This window comes from Coregonus lavaretus (assembly GCF_964263955.1).
Source record: "Coregonus lavaretus genome assembly, contig: HAP1_SCAFFOLD_2029, whole genome shotgun sequence".
Lineage (NCBI taxonomy): Eukaryota > Metazoa > Chordata > Actinopteri > Salmoniformes > Salmonidae > Coregonus > Coregonus lavaretus.
Genome location: NW_028163528.1, coordinates 25929 through 45878, shown reverse-complemented (window position 1 = coordinate 45878; position 19950 = coordinate 25929). Strand labels below are relative to the sequence as shown.

The 19950-nt window shown below is 44.2% G+C and overlaps 1 protein-coding gene across 1 annotated transcript; it reads left to right on the top strand.

Annotated features, from left to right (window-relative positions):
* Positions 1-6333: 6333 nt before the first annotated feature.
* On the top strand, positions 6334-19894 carry LOC311118013 (kinesin-like protein KIF3B). The gene is made up of 9 exons (XM_084192893.1): positions 6334-6381; positions 8181-9699; positions 9797-9898; positions 10086-10208; positions 10418-10536; positions 12540-12656; positions 12867-12972; positions 13455-13654; positions 16261-19894. The coding sequence occupies exons 2-9, from the start codon at positions 8287-8289 to the stop codon at positions 16379-16381; spliced, it is 2301 nt and encodes a 766-aa protein (XP_084049019.1). The 5' UTR covers positions 6334-6381; positions 8181-8286; the 3' UTR covers positions 16382-19894.
* The last annotated feature ends 56 nt before the right edge of the window (positions 19895-19950 follow it).

Here is a 19950-nt window from a genome sequence, read left to right as displayed (position 1 = left end):
TGGTGAAGACGGCGTTATCATCCAGAAGGCGAGGTCAGTACAGGTGCATCAAAGCTGGGACCGAGAGAATGAAAAACAGCTTCTATCTCAAGGCCATCAGACTGTTAAATAGCCATCACTAGCACATTAGAGGCTGCTGCTGCCTATTGAAATCACTGACCACTTTAAGAAATGGAACACTAGTCACTTTAACAATGTTTACATATCTTGCACTACTCATCTCATATGTATATACTGTATTCTATTCTATAACATTCTACTGTATCTTAGTCCATGCCGCTCTGTCATTGCTTGTCCATATATGTATATATTCTTAAATCCTATTCCTTACTAGTTTTGTGTGTATTGGGTATATGTTGTGACATTGTTAGATATTACTTGTTAGATATTACTGCACTGTCGGAGCTAGAAGCACAAGCATTTCGCTACACCCGCTATAACATCTGCTAAACACGTGTATGTGACAAATACAATTTGATTTGATTTGATTTGAACTTCTGCTGTCTTCTAAATTACAACTATTATAAAACAAGATTAGATTATCACCCAATTAGACAATTTGTCTTCATTGACAGCAGTTGTGACAGGGGGGGTGTTTAATGCCCCATACAATGCACACATATACAGGTGGACTCTTTCTCTCTTAAACACACGCACAGCACTACACGCTTAGAAAAAAGTATATCTAGAACCTAAAAGGGTTCTTCAGCTGTCCCCATAGGAGAACCCTTTGAAGAACCCTTTTTGGTTCCAGGTGGAACCCTTTTGGGTTCATGCAGAACCATTTCTACAAAGGATTCTACATGGAACCCAAAAGGGTTCTACCTGGAACCAAAGAGGGTTCTCCTATGGGGACAGCTGAAGAACCCTTTTGGAACCGTTTTTTCTAAGAGTGAATGTAATGTGGTTTGAGGCCACACACAAACAAAGGATTACTATGGGTATGAGTCATGTTGCTCTTAATGAAGGGTTTAAATCACAGAGCTCTGGGTTCAATTTTACTACTTGTTTCTTCTGGGTCTTTATCAGTGAAAATAACATTTTGATTGTCTCCATTTGAGTTCAAGGCGCTATGGTCAGCAGGAAGCCAGTTACTCATGCTTCTCTCTCACCACTGGATATTTCATGAGAACCTGTTGTTAATCAACAGATTAATTAACAGATGATGAGGATAAACAGACAATAAATACATCTACGATCAACTCACTTGTGGTTTGGTTTAACAGCATGATGTTGTTGTTTTTTTTGGTTTGCTTTTTCAAACTACAATACGTGTTGGTTTTGTATAGGCCAACTGGAACACTATTTCAACCTGTTCACATGCTAACGCTGTGAATTCCGCTCACAAAGACCTAACCTATACTCTCTGCTCACAAAGACCTAACCTATACTCTCTGCTCACAAAGACCTAACCTATACTCTCTGCTCACAAAGACCTAACCTATACTCTCTGCTCACAAAGACCTAACCTATACTCTCTGCTCACAAAGACCTAACCTATACTCTCTGCTCACAAAGGCCTAATCTATACTCTCTGCTCACAAAGACCTAACCTAACCTTCTGTATGTTGTGGTTTTACCTTACACATACAAACCCTGTGATAATCTGTTGCAAACGTTTTTACCAAAGTCTGAAGCCCCTCCTCTCTTTCACACATATGTCTAAAGATTCCATATATCATCCGAGATCATATGAAATTCCAATTCCACATTAATTTAAATTTCAGTGATGCAGCCGACCCGCGTGAACAACGACAGTAGCACCTCGGGTGTTAAACTTTTTTCAGCGTCCAATACATTCTGGGATGTGGCATGAAACACAATGGCGGTGAAACTGAATCACTTGCGACTTTTTGTGGTCTACTATTCGCTTACAGCAATATTGCTACAAATTAGTCTAACGTTTGCTACAGAGTTAACGTGGGACTACAATGGCTACATTTTATATTGTCCTTGCATGGGTAATAATTGTATCAACTTTCCTTGTAAACATTGTAACGTTTGCTACTCCGGTGTCTTTTGAATCGTGATCTGGTGATGTGTAGGCTATGGTTTATTTAACTTTTATTAATTCACGCAGATTTTAATGTATTTGTGCTATCTAACTTTTTATTTTACAAATATACATTTAGTGATTAGACCAGCTAACTTCGTAGTTGAAGTTGGAGTAGCTATAGCCTAGCCAATTCAAATAATTAATTGCTAATGCCAATTTGGTTCCTCAGCTCGATTTGGAAACCAAGCCGACTACTTTCTGGGGTCTTTGGCATTCGCCAAAATGCTGAATCGCACACTGGCAGTTCCCCCCTTCATAGTGTACCGCCACCACGCGCCTCCATACTCAAATGTAGATTCCGAAATCACGTTTCCTGATGTTGATCTCATCAGTCCTTTGCTTTTAAATCCATGAAGGGGATGTGAACAAGGGCACACGTAGGGAGAAAAGACAGAGAAATGAGACGCAGGAAGGATCCAATCTCACACTCACAGCTGTGTCCCCCTTTTAACAGGTACATGTCCCCTACAGTGAGTTCTTCCAGCTGGAGGCCCTGACCCACTACCACCGTGTGTGGTAAGCCTAGATGACTTCATGAAGTAACTTGCCCCAACACTCTGGCCTAAGGGACAAAGGGCAGCCTACTGCTTTGAGTCAGCCTCCCAGAGGAGTGTAGACGAGAAGTCCTGCCCCATGAAGGTGAGTGTTGTGATTGAGGTGCATAGAGTCAGAGATGATTTGCTGTCTACCGTTGTTTAGGTATTGAGCCTAGTTACCAAAAGAATAAACTTTGAAACTGGTCAGAGAGATTGTTTGAAAGCTAGGTCCTGGAACAGAGGCTATAGCTTTTGCTCTGTCTTTTATATAATTCAATTCCTTTCTTGTAACTAATTCGTTGATTTGGTGTTGTTCATGCCAATGAAAAGAATGCCATGGCACAGTAAAACACTGCCCCCTGGTGGACTGTTACTATAACTGTATTTTACCCACAAATCTCTCACATACCGTCTATACTAAACAAAAATATAAATGCAACATGTAAAGTGTTGGTCCCATGTTTCATGAGCTGAAATAAAAGATCCCAGAAATGTTTCATAAGCACAAAAAGCTTATTTCTCTCAAATTATGTGCACAAATATGTTTACATCCCTGTTAGTGAGCATTTCTCCTTTGCCAAGATAATCCATCTACCTGACAGGTGTGGCATATCAAGAAGCTGATTAAACAGCATGATCATTACACAGGTACACCTTGTGCTGGAGACAAAAGGCCACTCTAAAATCTGCAGTTTTGTCACACAACTCAATGCCACCTATGTCTCCATTTTTAGGGAGCGTGCGATTGGCATGCTGACTGCAGGAATGTCCACCAGAACTTTTTGCCAGAGAATTGAATATTCATTTCTCTACTATAAGCCAAATCCAACGTTGATTTAGAGAATTTGGCAGTACTTCCAACCGGCCTCACAACCGCAGACCGCGTCGTTTTCTGATGTCAACATTGTGAACAGAGTGCCCCGTGGTGGCGGTGGAGTAATGGTATGGGCAGGCATAAGCTACGGACAACGAACACAATTGCATTTTATCGATGGAAGTTTGAATGCACAGAGATACCATGATGAGATCCTGAGGCCCATTGTCGTGCCATTCATTCGCCGCCATCACCTCATGTTTCAGCATGGTAATACACGACGGCCCCATGTCGCAAGGATCTGTACACAATTCCTGGAAGCTGAAAATGTCCCAGTTCTTCCATGGCCTGCATACTCACCAGACATGTCACCCATTGATCATGTTTGGGATACTCTGAATCAACGTGTACGACAGCGTGTTCCAGTTCCCGCCAATATCCAGCAACTTCGCACAGCCATTGAAGAAGATTGGGACAACATTCCACAGGCCACCATCAACAGCCTGATCAACTCTATGTGAAGGAGATGTCACGTCGCACGAGGCAAATGGTGGTCACACCAGATACTGACTGGTTTTCTGATCCACGCCCCTACCTTTTTTTTAAAGGTATTTGTGACCAACAGATGCATATCTGTATTCCCAGTCATGTGAAATCCATAGATTAGGGCTTAATGAATTCATTTCAATTTACTGATTTCCTTATATGAACTGTAATTCAGTAACATCTTTGAAATTGTTGCGTTTATTTCAGTGTATTTATCATATGTTTACCACGTGGTGAAAACAGTTGGATCTGGTATAAACGTGTTGTAAAGACTTGCTCGTGGTGTTTTATGAAACATCACTGTCTTGTCATTATCAGGACGGGAATCCTTTCCGTTTTGGGACCATGTAGGAGTGGAGTTTGACAGGTCTGTCCTGTTTGACGGCTTGTCCTTCAGTTCCTACCACCAACCTCACTGGATCAACCAGTAAGTATCTGTGCTATTAGTAGAACATGAGCGTGAGTTTTGCTCAATTTACTGGCAGTATAACAGAATAAATAAACCTCTTATTACCATAAATGTATTACATTAAAAGGAGTTTTACAAGGACAGTGCCCATTAATCAACATTACTATAGAAGTGGCAGTTTTAGCCAGCCAGCTAATTTTTAACTGCAGTCCCAATTTCCTTCCCCCTTCCGTCCATCAGAGCACCCTGTCCAGAACAGCTTCAATGCACCTTGGTGTAGATTCTACAAGTGTCTGGATCTCTATTGAAGGGATGTCACACCATTCTTCCACAATAAATTCCATTATTTGGTGTTTTGTTGATGGTGGTGGAAAACGCTGTCTCAGGCACCGCTCCAGAATCTCCCATAAGTGTTCAATTGGGTTGAGATCTGGGGGCTGAGACGGCCATAGCATATGGTTGAAATCGTTTTCATGCTCATCAAACCATTCAGTGACCACTCGTGCCCTGTGGATGGGGGCATTGTCATCCCATGGGGGCAGAGCCAAAATAATGGCCTGCCCAGCATTTTTATATATGACCTTAAGCATGATGGGATATTAATTGCTCAGGAACCACACCTGTGTGGAAGCACCTGCTTTCAATATACTTTGTATCCCTAATTTACTCAAGTTTTTCCATGTCTCAATTTGCATACCAGCCAAGTTAGCAGGAGCTCAGTTCACCCTGTTGAACCCTGGGTGGATAAGACTTCCAGTGTAATGTCCCTGTCTGATCACGTGCTCCAGCTCTTACGTGTTGCCCTCCCTCCATACTTTTCTTCTTTAGTACTGCCTAAAGGGGACCTGGTGGAATGAGGGTGTAAAATAACCCTCTCCGGAGTGCAGTAACTGATCCTGCAGATACTAATTATAGGGGGAGGTAGACGGTCTTCCTCATACATTCTTGTAATGTACTCTTAATAAGGCCAAAAGTAAATGTTTACTGTACTTGTGTACTACATGATTACTGAGTCTGTTTTTGGATGTTTTCTTTAAGTTTTGAAGCTTTGTACCGACTAGTTGTATTATTGCTCTTTGATGAAAATGACTGGGAACATGGCATTTATGCAAGTAACCCTGAAATGTGAGGATGACTGAGCTTTCTGCATGTGCACAGTGCAGATACATGGAGAAGATTCAGGCTTCACTGGTGAATACATGTCTGTAGCCTAAACCAACGAATGCATGTTCTCACTTTTTAGATGTTAAATTTCTCAATGCATTTTTTTGAATAAAAATGGCCCAAGTTATATTGACACAATTTTGTAAGAGACGTTTGCTCCTATTTATTATGAGGAGGGTTCTTTAGCTGCTACATAACAGGACAAAGACACCTGCTCGGCATCTGACCGTAATGCGCTACAGAAGGTAGTGACACCAGCCACCCAAGCCATAGACTGTTCTCTCTGCTACCGCACGGCAAGCGGTACCCGGAGCGCCAAGTCTAGGACCAAAAGGCTCCTTAACAGCTTCTACCCCCAAGCCAGAAGACTGCTGAACAATTAATCAAATGGCCACCCGGACTATTCACATTGACCCCCCCTCCTCCATTTGTTTTTACACTGCTGCTACCCGCTGTCTATTATCTATGTATAGTCACTTTACCCCTACCTACCTACATGTACAAATGACCTTAACTAACCTGTACCCCCGCACATTGACCCGGTACCCCCTGTATATAGCTTCGTTATTGTTATTTTATTGTGTTACTTTTTATAATCTTTTAACTTTAGTTTATTTGGTAAATATTTTCTTAACTCTTTCTTGAACTGCATTGTTGGTTAAGGGCTTGTAAGTAAGCATTTCGCGGTAAGAGCTACACCTGTCGTATTCGGCGCATGTGACAAATACAGTTTGATTTGATTGGCTACGACGTTAAAACCCATAGCCAGCACCTCTCCGTTCCATCCGGGACAGTTTTCTGGGATTCAGGGACCGCGGCTCTAATGGCTGACTGGGTGGAAGCACTGGATTGACTGGTAACTAGCGGACAATGTTAATGTTGTCATGGATTTTGCATTGTAGCTAGTTAACAATGTCAAAATGAGTATCAGCTTAATTGTGTGCTTGTTCTCGTAAACTGCATAAGGAGATGCCTCCCATCATCAAAATGCACTGGCTTGTCTCCTGCCCTTTCTGAGAATGGATGTGTTTTTGCCGTTGCTAGGCCGTCCGATCGAGGCTGTTGGGGTGCTGTCCCGATTCTTTGTAAACGAGCTGGCTAGAAAAATCACATTTTCTAATCTGTTGCCGGGTGATGTGAACATGTTCGCTAATTCGCTAGCTAGATATCTTCTTGTTGCTATAATTGCTAGAATGAGCAAACCGAAAAGCCTTGACAATGGATTATTTTGCCGGTTCACAGCGACGAACTGGCTAGCTAGTATGTTAGCATCAATCAACTAACGTTAGCTAGCTAGAACTGGAAATGCCATCAGTTGATCTATTCCGACGCTATCACTAGGGAGCACTGACTGATATCTAGCTAACTTGCCAAGCTAACGTGTTTTTTTTTGTGTGTTAATAAGTCATGCATTTTCAAGGTTTTGCTAGCGAAATTATTTAGCAAACTAATACATTAGCTAGCTTGGCTAACCTAATTCTATGTTGTGCTCTTGCCTAGTTAGCTAGTTAGTTTTATTAACCAGCTGGCTAGCAGTGTAACTGAACTCAAGCTGCTAGCTAGCTAAACGTCGCTGGCCAGCTGTGTTGTCTTGTTAGCTTGCTAACTACGCTACATGGCCAAAAGTATGTGGACATCCCTTCAAATTAGTGGATTCGGCTATTTCAGCCACACCCGTTGCTGGCAGGTGTATAACATCAAGCACACAGCCGTGCAATCTCAATAGACAAACATTGGCAGTAGAATGGCCAGTACTGAAGAGCTCAGTGACTTTCAACGTGCACCATCATAGGACGAAGTAAATTCATCAAAATTCTGCCCTGCTAGAACTGCCTGGTCAACTGTCAGCGCTGTTATTGTGAAGTGGAAACGTTTAGGAGCGATAAAGGCTCAGCCACGAAGTGGTAGGCCACACACAAGCAAAACAAATTCTGTCCTCAGTTGCAACACTCAGTACCGAGTTCCAAACTGCCTCTGGAAGCAACGTCAGCACAAGACCTGCTAGTCAGATCTGGGTTTGGCGGATGCCAGGAGAACGCTACCTGCCCGACTGCATAGTTCCAACTGTAAACTTTGGTGGAGGAGGAATAATGGTCTGGGGCTGTTTTTCATGTTTCGGGCTATGCCCTTTAGTTCCAGTGAAGGGAAATTTTAACGCTACAGCATACAATTACATTCTATACAATACTGTGCTTCCAACTTTGTGGCAACAGTTTGGAGAAGGCCCTTTCCTGTTTCAGCATGACAATGCCTCGGTCCACAAAGCGAGGTCCATACAGAAAAGGTTTGTTGTTCGGTGCCCGACCTAACTAATGCTCTTGTGGCTGAATGGAAGCAAGTCCCCGCAGCAATGTTCCAACATCTAGTGGAAAGCCTTCCCAGAAGAGTGGAGGCTGTTATAGCAGCAAAGGGGGGACCAACTCCATATTAATACCCATGATTTTGGAATTAGATGTTCGACAAGCAGGTGCCCACATACTTTTGGCCATGTAGTGTAGCTGCTAGCTATCTGGCTGAAAACACTGTAGCCAGGAAGCTAGTTTGATGCACATTGCACAAAGGTCTTCATAATCACAAAAGAAAACATGAACTAATCGTGTTGGCAATAGCTATTTGAACATAATCATATACGTTTTTTTTCTTCTATTTTTACAGGTTCTGATGCTGGCATCTCTGATATTGTAAACTCTGACTTTTACATTACTTGAAGGAAAGAAACACAAGCCAGGGGACAAGGCCAGTTTGTCTGAGAACTCTCACAATGTCTAAGACCAGAGAGTCGGTGAAGGTGGTGGTCCGCTGTCGGCCCATGAATGAGAAGGAGCGTGCAGCCAACTTTGAGAGGGTGGTGGAGGTGGATGTGGAGCTTGGCCAGGTGGCCGTGAGAAACCCCCGGGGCGCTGCAGCCCACCAACACCCCAAGGTCTTTACATTTGACTCTGTGTACGACTGGAACTCCAAACAGGTGGATCTCTATGATGAAACCTTCAGGCCTCTGGTGGACTCTGTCTTGCTTGGTTTCAATGGGACCATATTTGCGTACGGCCAGACAGGTACAGGAAAGACCTACACTATGGAGGGGGTGCACAGTGACCCAGAGAGAAGGGGTGTAATCCCCAATTCCTTTGAGCACATCTTCACACACATCTCCCGCTCCCAGAACCAGCAGTACCTGGTGAGGGCCTCTTACCTGGAGATCTACCAAGAGGAGATCAGGGACCTGCTGTCCAAGGACCAGTCCTGCCGTCTGGAGCTGAAAGAGAGGCCAGACACAGGTGTATACGTCAAGGACCTCTCCTCCTTCGTCACTAAGAGTGTACGAGAAATAGAGCACGTCATGAACGTGGGGAACCAGAACCGCTCGGTGGGCTCCACCAATATGAATGAGCACAGTTCCCGGTCACATGCCATTTTCGTCATTACCATTGAGTGCAGCGAGATGGGCGTCGACGGAGAGAACCACATTCGAGTGGGCAAACTGAACCTGGTGGACCTGGCTGGTAGTGAGAGGCAGACCAAGACAGGAGCCCAGGGAGAGCGCCTGAAGGAAGCCACCAAGATCAACCTGTCCCTGTCAGCCTTGGGGAATGTCATCTCTGCCCTGGTGGACGGCAGGAGCACCCACATCCCCTACCGCGACTCCAAGCTCACCCGCCTGCTGCAGGACTCCCTGGGGGGCAATGCCCGCACAGTCATGGTGGCTAACATCGGACCAGCTTCTTACAACGTGGAGGAGACACTGACCACATTACGCTACTCAAACCGGGCCAAGAACATCAAGAACAAGCCCCGCGTCAACGAGGACCCCAAAGATGCTCTGCTCAGGGAGTTCCAGGAAGAGATTGCCCGGCTCAAAGAGCAGTTAGAGAAACGCTCAGGGAAAAAGAGGAGGAGGAGGAGGGTTGGAGAAGCTGGGGAAGAGCTAGAAGAGGACACGGAGGATGGAGAGACGGAGGAGGAGGATGACGATGATGGTGTAGAACCATCTGATAAAGTGGGTGCGGATTATTGGCGTGAACAGCAGGAGAAGTTGGAGAGGGAGAGGAAGGCTATCATGGAGGATCACAGTCTAGTGGCGGAAGAGAAACAGAGGCTGCTAAAAGAGAAGGCGAGGAAGATGGACGCCCTCAAAAGGGAGCAGGAAGCAGGCGAGATGCTGACTGCCAAAGTCAAGGTGAGGAGATTACATTCTTGTCCTTTTCACCCCAACGTTCTCTTTTTCATTCTATATGTGTGTTTCTCTCAAACCTCTTGATTGTGTCCTCTCCCAGACGATGGAGAGTAAGCTTCTGGTGGGGGGGAAGAACATTGTGGACCACACCAATGAGCAACAAAGGATCCTCGAGCAGAAACGACAGGAAATTGCTGAACAGGTAATATGTATGTATGTATGTATGGACTTTATTGATGGAGAGAATTGAACACTAGACAATCTAATAGTATTGATTTGCCATCTGATGGGAAGAGTTAAACGATTTATGTGAGTAGTGTACTTTGTGGGATTACATAGCCTTGCCCTTCTTACTGAGAGGCTGTGTGTGTGTGTGTGTGTGTGTGCAGAAACGCAGAGAGAGGGAGATGCAACAGCAGGTGGAGAATCGTGACGAGGAGACCCTGGAGTTGAAGGAAACATACAGCTCTCTACAGCAGGAAGTGGACATCAAGACCAAGAAGCTGAAAAAGGTAGGAGATCAGGAACTGTAGCAAAAGAGTGCACATGATTCAGTAGACCGCTATCCTTTACGTTGTCATTTTACATTAGAGTTCAAAGGAGATTGTGCATGTCACAATGTGTTCAGTGTTCTTTGGCGCTTGGTACATTTAGTTTGTTACACTGAAACAAACAGCATGATGTTTTGTCTCCTCTTGTCCATCTGTTTTCCTCCCCTCAGCTGTTTGCCAAGCTGCAGGCAGTGAAAAATGAGATCCATGAGGTCCAGGAGTTGCACATCAAGGACAGACAGGAGCTGGAGCAGACCCAGAACGAGTTGACCAGGGATCTCAAACTCAAGTATGGAGTCCGCCAGGCCACCAGCCTCAGACGCTATAAAAAAAAAAAAATGTCAATGTAGTCTATTTTGGTTGTTGCCCTCTGACAAAGAGCACATTGCTGGAATAAACATGATTGATTTTAGCTTTGACCTGGATTTGGCCTTGAATATCAGGAAGAAACATAGAGTTGGTCTAGATTAGGTATTGTACTGTGGTTCCCTCATCCCCCATGACTGCCTAGGCATCCTCCTATTATCAATGATGGTATCCTCAGGCCGTTAAGACATCCCCTTGTCAGCAGCACAGCAGATCTGACCTTGTTATTCTGTCTGCCAGGCATCTCGTCATTGTTATTCTGTCTGGAATAGTATAAAGGCTCCAGGCTCTGTCGTAGCCGGCCGCGACCGGGAGACCCATGGGGCGGCGCACAATTGGCCCAGCGTCGTCTAGGGTAGGGGAGGGAATGGCCGGCAGGGATGTAGCTCAGTTGGTAGAGCATGGCGTTTGCAACGCCAGGGTTGTGGGTTCGATTCCCACGGGGGGTATGAAAAAAACAAAAAACTGTAAGTCGCTCTGGATAAGAGCGTCTGCTAAATGACAAAAAAGTAAAGTAAAAGTAATCCTTCTACCCCCTCCCCCACCCCCCCATAAAAAAAAAAACAAAAAAAAAAAAAACTGGCTATCATAAGTTGAATGCACCAATTTGTAAGTCACTCTGGATAAGAGCATCTGCTAAATGACGTAAATGTCTGCCAGGCATCTCATCATTGTTATTCTGTCTGCCAGGCATCTCATCATTGTTATTCTGTCTGCCAGGCATCTCATCATTGTTATTCTGTCTGCCAGGCATCTCGTCATTGTTATTCTGTCTGCCAGGCATCTCATCATTGTTATTCTGTCTGCCAGGCATCTCATCATTGTTATTCTGTCTGCCAGGCATCTCATCATTGTTATTCTGTCTGCCAGGCATCTCGTCATTGTTATTCTGTCTGCCAGGCATCTCATCATTGTTATTCTGTCTGCCAGGCATCTCGTCATTGTTATTCTGTCTGCCAGGCATCTCGTCATTGTTATTCTGTCTGCCAGGCATCTCGTCATTGTTATTCTGTCTGCCAGGCATCTCGTCATTGTTATTCTGTCTGCCAGGCATCTCGTCATTGTTATTCTGTCTGCCAGGCATCTCATCATTGTTATTCTGTCTGCCAGGCATCTCATCATTGTTATTCTGTCTGCCAGGCATCTCATCATTGTTATTCTGTCTGCCAGGCATCTCGTCATTGTTATTCTGTCTGCCAGGCATCTCATCATTGTTATTCTGTCTGCCAGGCATCTCGTCATTGTTATTCTGTCTGCCAGGCATCTCATCATTGTTATTCTGTCTGCCAGGCATCTCATCATTGTTATTCTGTCTGCCAGGCATCTCATCATTGTTATTCTGTCTGCCAGGCATCTCGTCATTGTTATTCTGTCTGCCAGGCATCTCGTCATTGTTATTCTGTCTGCCAGGCATCTCATCATTGTTATTCTGTCTGCCAGGCATCTCATCATTGTTATTCTGTCTGCCAGGCATCTCATCATTGTTATTCTGTCTGCCAGGCATCTCATCATTGTTATTCTGTCTGCCAGGCATCTCATCATTGTTATTCTGTCTGCGTCTGCCAGGCATCTCGTCATTGTTATTCTGTCTGCCAGGCATCTCATCATTGTTATTCTGTCTGCCAGGCATCTCATCATTGTTATTCTGTCTGCCAGGCATCTCATCATTGTTATTCTGTCTGCCAGGCATCTCATCATTGTTATTCTGTCTGCCAGGCATCTCATCATTGTTATTCTGTCTGCCAGGCATCTCATCATTGTTATTCTGTCTGCCAGGCATCTCGTCATTGTTATTCTGTCTGCCAGGCATCTCGTCATTGTTATTCTGTCTGCCAGGCATCTCATCATTGTTATTCTGTCTGCCAGGCATCTCGTCATTGTTATTCTGTCTGCCAGGCATCTCATCATTGTTATTCTGTCTGCCAGGCATCTCGTCATTGAGAACTTCATCCCCATGGAGGAGAAGAATAAGATCGTGAACAGGGCGTTCATCGAGGAGGAGGACGACAACTGGAAGATGCGTCCCATCACACGCATAGAGGAGTATGTGCACATGAATGATGCAGTAGACAGACGTTTAGACATACACATGGTCAAATACGCATACGAACACGCTGCAATAATGCATACATGCACAGGGTTTGACCTAAGTGTTTGGCAAATCCCTCGTGTAGGAGGGAACACATACAAATTGTATGCCATTTGATAACCCTCATAACAAATTGTATGGCTGTCTTTTGATAACTCTCTCAGTGACCAGCAGATGATGACCAGGCCAGTGTCAGCGGTGGGCTACAGAAGACCCCTGAGCCAGCACGCCCGCACGTCCATGGTGATGAGGGCTGACGTCAGATACAAGGTATCTTCTTTATCCTCTCTGTCCTTTCTCCTCTGCTCTCTGTCCCTCCCTGTGTCTGGTGAATGTGACTCAGGCCTTGTCCTCTGAGTGGTAGCAGTTTCCTGACATCTGACCCTCCTCCTCTCTCTCTCTCTCTCTCTCTCTCTCTCGGTCTGTCTCTCTCTCTCTCTCTCTCGGTCTGTCTCTCTCTCTCTCTCTGTCTCTCTCTCTCTCTCTCTCGGTCTGTCTCTCTCTCTCTCGGTCTGTCTCTCTCTCTCTCTCGGTCTGTCTCTCTCTCTCTCTCTCTCTCTCGGTCTGTCTCTCTCTCTCTCTGTCTCTCTCTCTCTCTCTCTCTCTCGGTCTCTCTCTCTCTCTCTCGGTCTCTCTCTCTCGGTCTCTCTCTCTCTCTCTCTCTCTCTCGGTCTGTCTCTCTCTCTCTCTCTCTCGGTCTGTCTGTCTCTCTCTCTCTCTCGGTCTGTCTCTCTCTCGGTCTGTCTCCCCAGGCTGAGAATATCCTGATGCTGGGGATGGACCTGCCCGCTCGGACCACTAAGGAGTATGAGGAGCCGGTCTTAGCACCCACGGTAGCAGCAGCGTTGGAGGATGCACTGCGGGAAGAGGATGAGATCCAGGTGGATGCCTCCGGATTCCACAGCGGCCTCGGGCCCACCAGCACTGGGGCAGTCAAGAAACCAAAGTCTGGGTAAGGCTCTGTCCCATTCAGTACAAATAATCAAATCAATTTTTATTTATCACACGCTTCGTAAACAACAATTGTAGACTTTCCAACAATGCAAAAAAAATAAGGGAAATAGTAGAAAAATAATAACACAAGGAATAAATATACAATGAGTAATGATCGCTTGGCTATATACACGGGGTACCAGTACCGAGTCGATGTACAAGATAGAGGTAGATATGTACACGAAATACACAAGTATGTGGACACCCCTTCAAATGAGTGGATTCTGATATTTCAGCCACACCCGTTGCTGACAGGTGTATAAAATTGAGTACACAGCCATGCAATCTCCATAGACAAACATTGGCAGTAGAATGGTCTTACTGAAGAGCTCAGTGACTTTCAACGTGTCATTGTCATAGGATGCCACCTTTCCAACAAGTCAATTTGTCAAATTTTTGTCCTGCTAGAGCTGCCACGGTCAACTGCAAGTGCTGTTATTGTGAAGTGGAAACGTCTAGGAGCAACAACGGCTCAGCCGTGAAGTGGTGGGTCACACAAGCTCTCAGAACGGGACCGCTGAAGAGCATAACGCATAAAAATTGTCTTCGGTTCCAACACTCACTACCGAGTTCCAACACTCACTACCGAGTTCCAAACTGCCTCTGGAAGCAACGTCAGCACAAGAACTGTTCGTCGGGAGCTTTATGAAATGGGTTTCCATGGCCGAGCAGCCGCACACAAGCCTAAGATCACCTTGCGCAATGCCAAGCGTCGGCTGGAGTGGTGTAAAGCTCGCCGCCATTGGACTCTGGAGCAGTGGAAACGTGCTCTCTGGAGTGATGAATCACGCTTCACCATCTGGCAGTCCGACGGACTAATCCGGGTTTGGCGGATGCCAGGAGAACGCTACCTGCCCCACTGCTTAGTGCCAACTGTAAAGTTTGGTGGAGGAGGAATAATGGTCTGGGGCTGTTCTTCATGGTTCGGGCTAGGACCCTTAGTTCCAGTGAAGGGAAATCTGAACGCTACAGCATACAATTACATTCTAGATGATTCTGTGCTTCCATCGTTGTGGCCCTTTCCTGTTTCAGCATGACAATGCCCCCGTGCACAAAGTGAGGTCCATACAGAAATTATTTGTCGAGATCGGTTTGGAAGAACTAGACTGGCCTGCACAGAGTGCTGACCTCAACCCCATCGAACACCTTTGGGATGAATTGGAACGCCGACTGCGAGCCAGGCCTAATCGCCCAACATCAGTGCCCGACCTCACTAATGCTCTTGTGGCTGAATGGAAGCAAGTCCCCGCAGCAACTCCATATTAATGGTTTTGGAATTAGATGTTCGATGAGCGGGTGTCCACATACTTTTGTTAATGTAGTGTACATATAACTAGGAATAAAGTGACTAGGCAACAGGATAGATAATAAACCATAACCGCACCTTCTCTTTATTTTCAACTCTCCTTTTCACAGTTTTTCTCTTATTGAATTAAACTCCGACATTGTCCTTTTTGCCTCCATGGATTGAAGTTCACGTTGTCTGTCCGTATCTGAAAGCATTTGGCGATTGGCGTGAAGGCTATTTACGCGTACAGTTAGGCCCTAAAGCTTAGGTTTACGCACTAATACCAGAACCTAAAATAATGAAATAAAAACTTCAATGTAGCTTATAGATATGAATTATACAATCATGGAATTCAATGTATTGTTTTTTCTTTGTATTCAACCCGCCGCCACCCACCCGCCCTTCATCCACACAATATTTCATGACTCTAAACCAATCCGCCCTGCGGATTTAACCACGTTGACTGCAGGTTGAGTCAACCCATGCAGCACTAGTCTACAGCTTGTCATGAGGTATTGTAACTCAGGCGAGTAGAACCGCCAGACTTTCTAAATATTAGAGATCGTGTTTCTGTTAACAAATAGAGATCTTCCCCGACGTCACCATTCTCTCCTGCCAAGATGTTATATTGTCCTTGTTCAGCCACAACTCGGAGAAACAGGATATTACAGTTGTTCAGGTCCCGTTGATAAGATAGTCTTGAACGGCGCTCATCCAGTGAAGTGAGGGTAGAGGCACTTTATCCGCTCTCCGACGTAGTCTCGTCAGGTGTTGTGCACACTGGCCTCGATAGCGCCGTCTCCTCCTTTTGAGTGTCGGGGATTTGGGCCTGGTCCGCGACAATCAAAGTCTTTCACCTCCGACTCATTGAAGTAGAAGTCGTCGTCCAAATGGAGGTTAGTGACCGCTGTTCTGATCTCCAGAAGCTATTTTCTGTCATAGGAAACGATGGCGGAAACTTTATGTACAGAAAAAGTTAAGATCGGTGCAAAGAAATACACAAAATAGCACAATTGGTCAGGAGCCTGTAAAACGACCACTATTCCCTCCAGCGCCATTCTGGGTTTTGTTCCCCGTTATTTTCAATAGGGAGGGTTTCTGCCTGTTTAGTGTCACGGGTCTACTCGATATCACAGGGTTTATAAAGCAATAATCATAAGCAAATTTAGAAGCCATCCAATGATTTTTCCACATCGATGTCCCCCCCCCCCCCCCCCCCCCCCCCCACAAAAAATAAATAAATAAATAACAACTTTATCCTCTTCTCCTCCAACCAGCCGACCTAAAACCGGTAAGAAGACTGGCACCTCTACCTCTCACACCCCCACCTCTCCATACAGACCCTCCAGCCCAGGACATCCTTTATACCCACAATCCCGTGGGCTGGTGCCCAAGTGATAACTCCACACCTTTCCTGTTTCTGGACCCAAAATTGAACAGACTGCTTTTGGTTTTGTTTTTCTACTGAGTCTTGCAGACTGATTTGTGGAAAGTGAAGGAGACTCAAGACTCTGATTCCAAGCTGCTTTTATTTTACCTGAGACCATAGCTCTTATCTTTTTTGCTTTTTTGAAGAGATTTGTAACTACCTTACCAACCCAAATGGTTACTGCAGTACAATACTATGCCATCTGTGCACGATGTTCCAGAGACTAGCAGTTGAATACTACCTTCCCTTAAGTCTGGCCTAAGTCTTATGTGTCCCACACATGTTCTCAATGTAAACCGATAAGGATGGTCTCGTCTAGACGAATCCTTTTTCGAGCTCTAGTTCTCTACAATGCACGTGTCCTCCTGGGCCCCTCCCAGGTCTGCAGTGTGTGATGGGAGGAGATGTGAACATGTGGGCTGGCATCTGAAAGGGCAGATTACACCTGGATCTAAATGCTTTGCTGTACATGTCAATGACATGCTGTGTGTGTGTGTGTGTGTTTTGTAAGCGTGTCTTTGTGCTGTGCGTCTGTTCTCAATGTCCCTACTTTTAAGTTTACAATCTGTTATGCAGGAGGTCGGTCTGTCTGTACAGAGTTGAGCTTTAAGTGTCTGTCCTAAGTAAGTGGGGAGTGTTTTTGTGTTTGTACTGCATGATGAACTAACTGTATAGGCTGGAGGGTGAAGCACACTCCAACACGTCTGTCATGTCACTGCTGGAATCACTACATGCTGTTCTTCCTGGAGCACATACAGTTGAAGTCGGAAGTTTATATACACCTTAGCCAAACACATTTAAACTCAGTTTTTCACAATTCCTGACATTTAATCCTAGTAAAAATTCCCTGTCTTAGGTCAGTTAGGATCACCACTTTATTTTACGAATGTGAAATGTCAGAATAATAGTACAGAGAATTATTTATTTCAGCTTTTATTTATTTCATCACATTCCCAGTGGGTCAGACGTTTACATACACTCAATTAGTATTTGGTAGCATTGCCTTTTAAATTGTTTAACTTGGGTCAAACTTTTTGGGTAGCCTTCCACAAGCTTCCCACAATAAGTTGGGTGAATTTTGGCCCATTCCTCCTGACAGAGCTGGTGTAACTGACTCAGGTTTGTAGGCCTCCTTGCTCGCACACGCTTTTTCAGTTCTGCCCACAAATGTTCTATAGGATTGAGGTCAGGGCTTTGTGATGGCCACTTCAATACCTTGACTTTGTTGTCCTTAAGCCATTTTGCCACAACTTTGAGATGTTGCTTCAATATATCCACATAATTTTCCTTCCTCATGATGCCATCTATTTTGTGAAGTACACCAGTCTCTCCTGCATCAAAGCACCCCCACAGCATGATGCTGCCACCCCCGTGCTTCACGGTTGGGATGGTGTTCTTCGGCTTGCAAGGTCCCCCTTTTTCCTCCAAACATAACGATGGTCATTATGGCCAAACAGTTCTATTTTTGTTTCATCAGACCAGAGGACATTTCTCCAAAAAGTACGATATTTGTCCCCATGTGCAGTTGCAAACCGTAGTCTGGCTTTTTATGGCGGTTTTGGAGCAGTAGCTTCTTCCTTGATGAGCAGCCTTTCAGGTTATGTCGATATAGGAGTCGTTTTACTGTGGATATAGATACTTTTGTACCTGTTTCCTCCAGCATCTTCACAAGGTCCTTTGCTGTTGTTCTGAGATTGATTTGCACTTTTCATACCAAAGTACGTTCATCTCTAGGAGACAGAACGCGTCTCCTTCCTGAGCAGTATGACGGCTGCGTGGTCTCATAGTGTTTATACTTGCGCACTATTGTTTGTACAGATGAACATGGTACCTTCAGGCGTTTGGAAATTGCTCCAAAGGATGAACCAGACTTGTGGAGGTCTACAACTTTTTTTCTGAGGTCTTGGCTGATTTCTTTTGATTTTCCCATGATGTCAAGCAAAGAGGCACTGAGTTTGAAGGTAGGCCTTGAAATACATCCACAGGTACACCTCCAATTGACTCAAATGATGTCAATTAGCCTACCAGAAGCTTCTAAAGCCATGACATCATTTTCTGGAATTTTCCAAGCTGTTTAAAGGCACAGTCCCACTTCTGACCCACTGGAATTGTGATATAGTGAATTATAAGTGAAATAATCGGTCTGTAAACAATTGTTGGAAAAATTACTTGTGTCATGCACAAAGTAGATGTCCTAACCGACTTGCCAAAAGTATAGTTTGTTAACAAGAAATTTGTGGAGTGGTTGAAAAAACGAGTTTTAATGACTCCAATTGAAGTGTATGTAAACTTCCGACTTCAACTGTATGATGATATGGAAGTGGGGAACTAGAGGTCAACACAAGCCAAATCTATCAGGGTCCTAAGGTGCCTTAGATTCTCCTACAGGCCTACAGCGGCTGGCTAAAGGAGAGGCAGGGAGGTGTATCGTTGCCCCATCTTTAACGAGTGTTCCTTGGAATCAACTGATTTGTTATACCTTTAAACGTTCTACCTACTATGTCAGAGGCCTCAATCAAAATGAAATGGACTTGGTCTGAAAAAATGAAGGTAGCTTTCCTTGTATGTTTTGGATAAATACGCAGTCTTAATTCACTGTTTTAAACCTGCATCTCTCTGAGCACTGTCCCCACTCCTGCTCTGCTACGGCAGGGTTGTACTGCAGGTATGTCCATAGATAGTCTTGCAGTTGTGTAAAAAAAAAAAGTATATGGGGTTTGAATACTGAAAAAGGTCTAACTTATCACCTCTGTTCATTTTTATAAACAAATGTAGATACCATTTTTTTTATTTGAAAGACTATTTTTGGATTTGTATAATTTTAAAGTTTGTGCACTTTATTTTTTGTATTTTTTTTTACATGTTCTTTCATCACATTCCCAGTGGGTCAGCCGTTTACATACACTCAATTAGTATTTGGTAGCATTGCCTTTAAATTGTTTAACTTGGGTCAAACGTAAAAAAAATATTAAAAAAAATCTGACCCGGTAGGTGCATTTCAAATGGCTTTAGTTACTTAATCCTTAGGTTAACTTCTTTTTTCGATGATATTTTAAGGTTGGATCAACTGTTGCACAATGTTCTCTATGGGAAGGATGCGTTCTATCCTAAAATGTGATGTTCACTCATTCTGTGTGTGTTGGGACTCGTATGCATTTGCCATGAGATGGTCATCTTTATACAATGGTTGGCTCCTGATTTTAAAATACTTATCTGATCATATAAAGCTAACATTAATTCAGCATGATTTTAGAGAATTCTCACCAATCCATAGAATTTTTGGTATCTAAAATGAAAATCCCTAGATTTTATCCCATTGTCATGTCACCGTATCCAAACTCCATGTATACATGTATAAGACGTTTGACCAAGATGAAGCTGATATTGTTTGCCAAATGAAGATTATGCTGATACAATCGGTGTAACTGGCAACGCAGAAGTCCTCTCTTAACTGTTTAATTTGTCTTTTTAATAAAGATTCTAATTACACATTGTTATATTTTCATTTTAAATGAGTGGTGGTGTTAAATAACTAAAG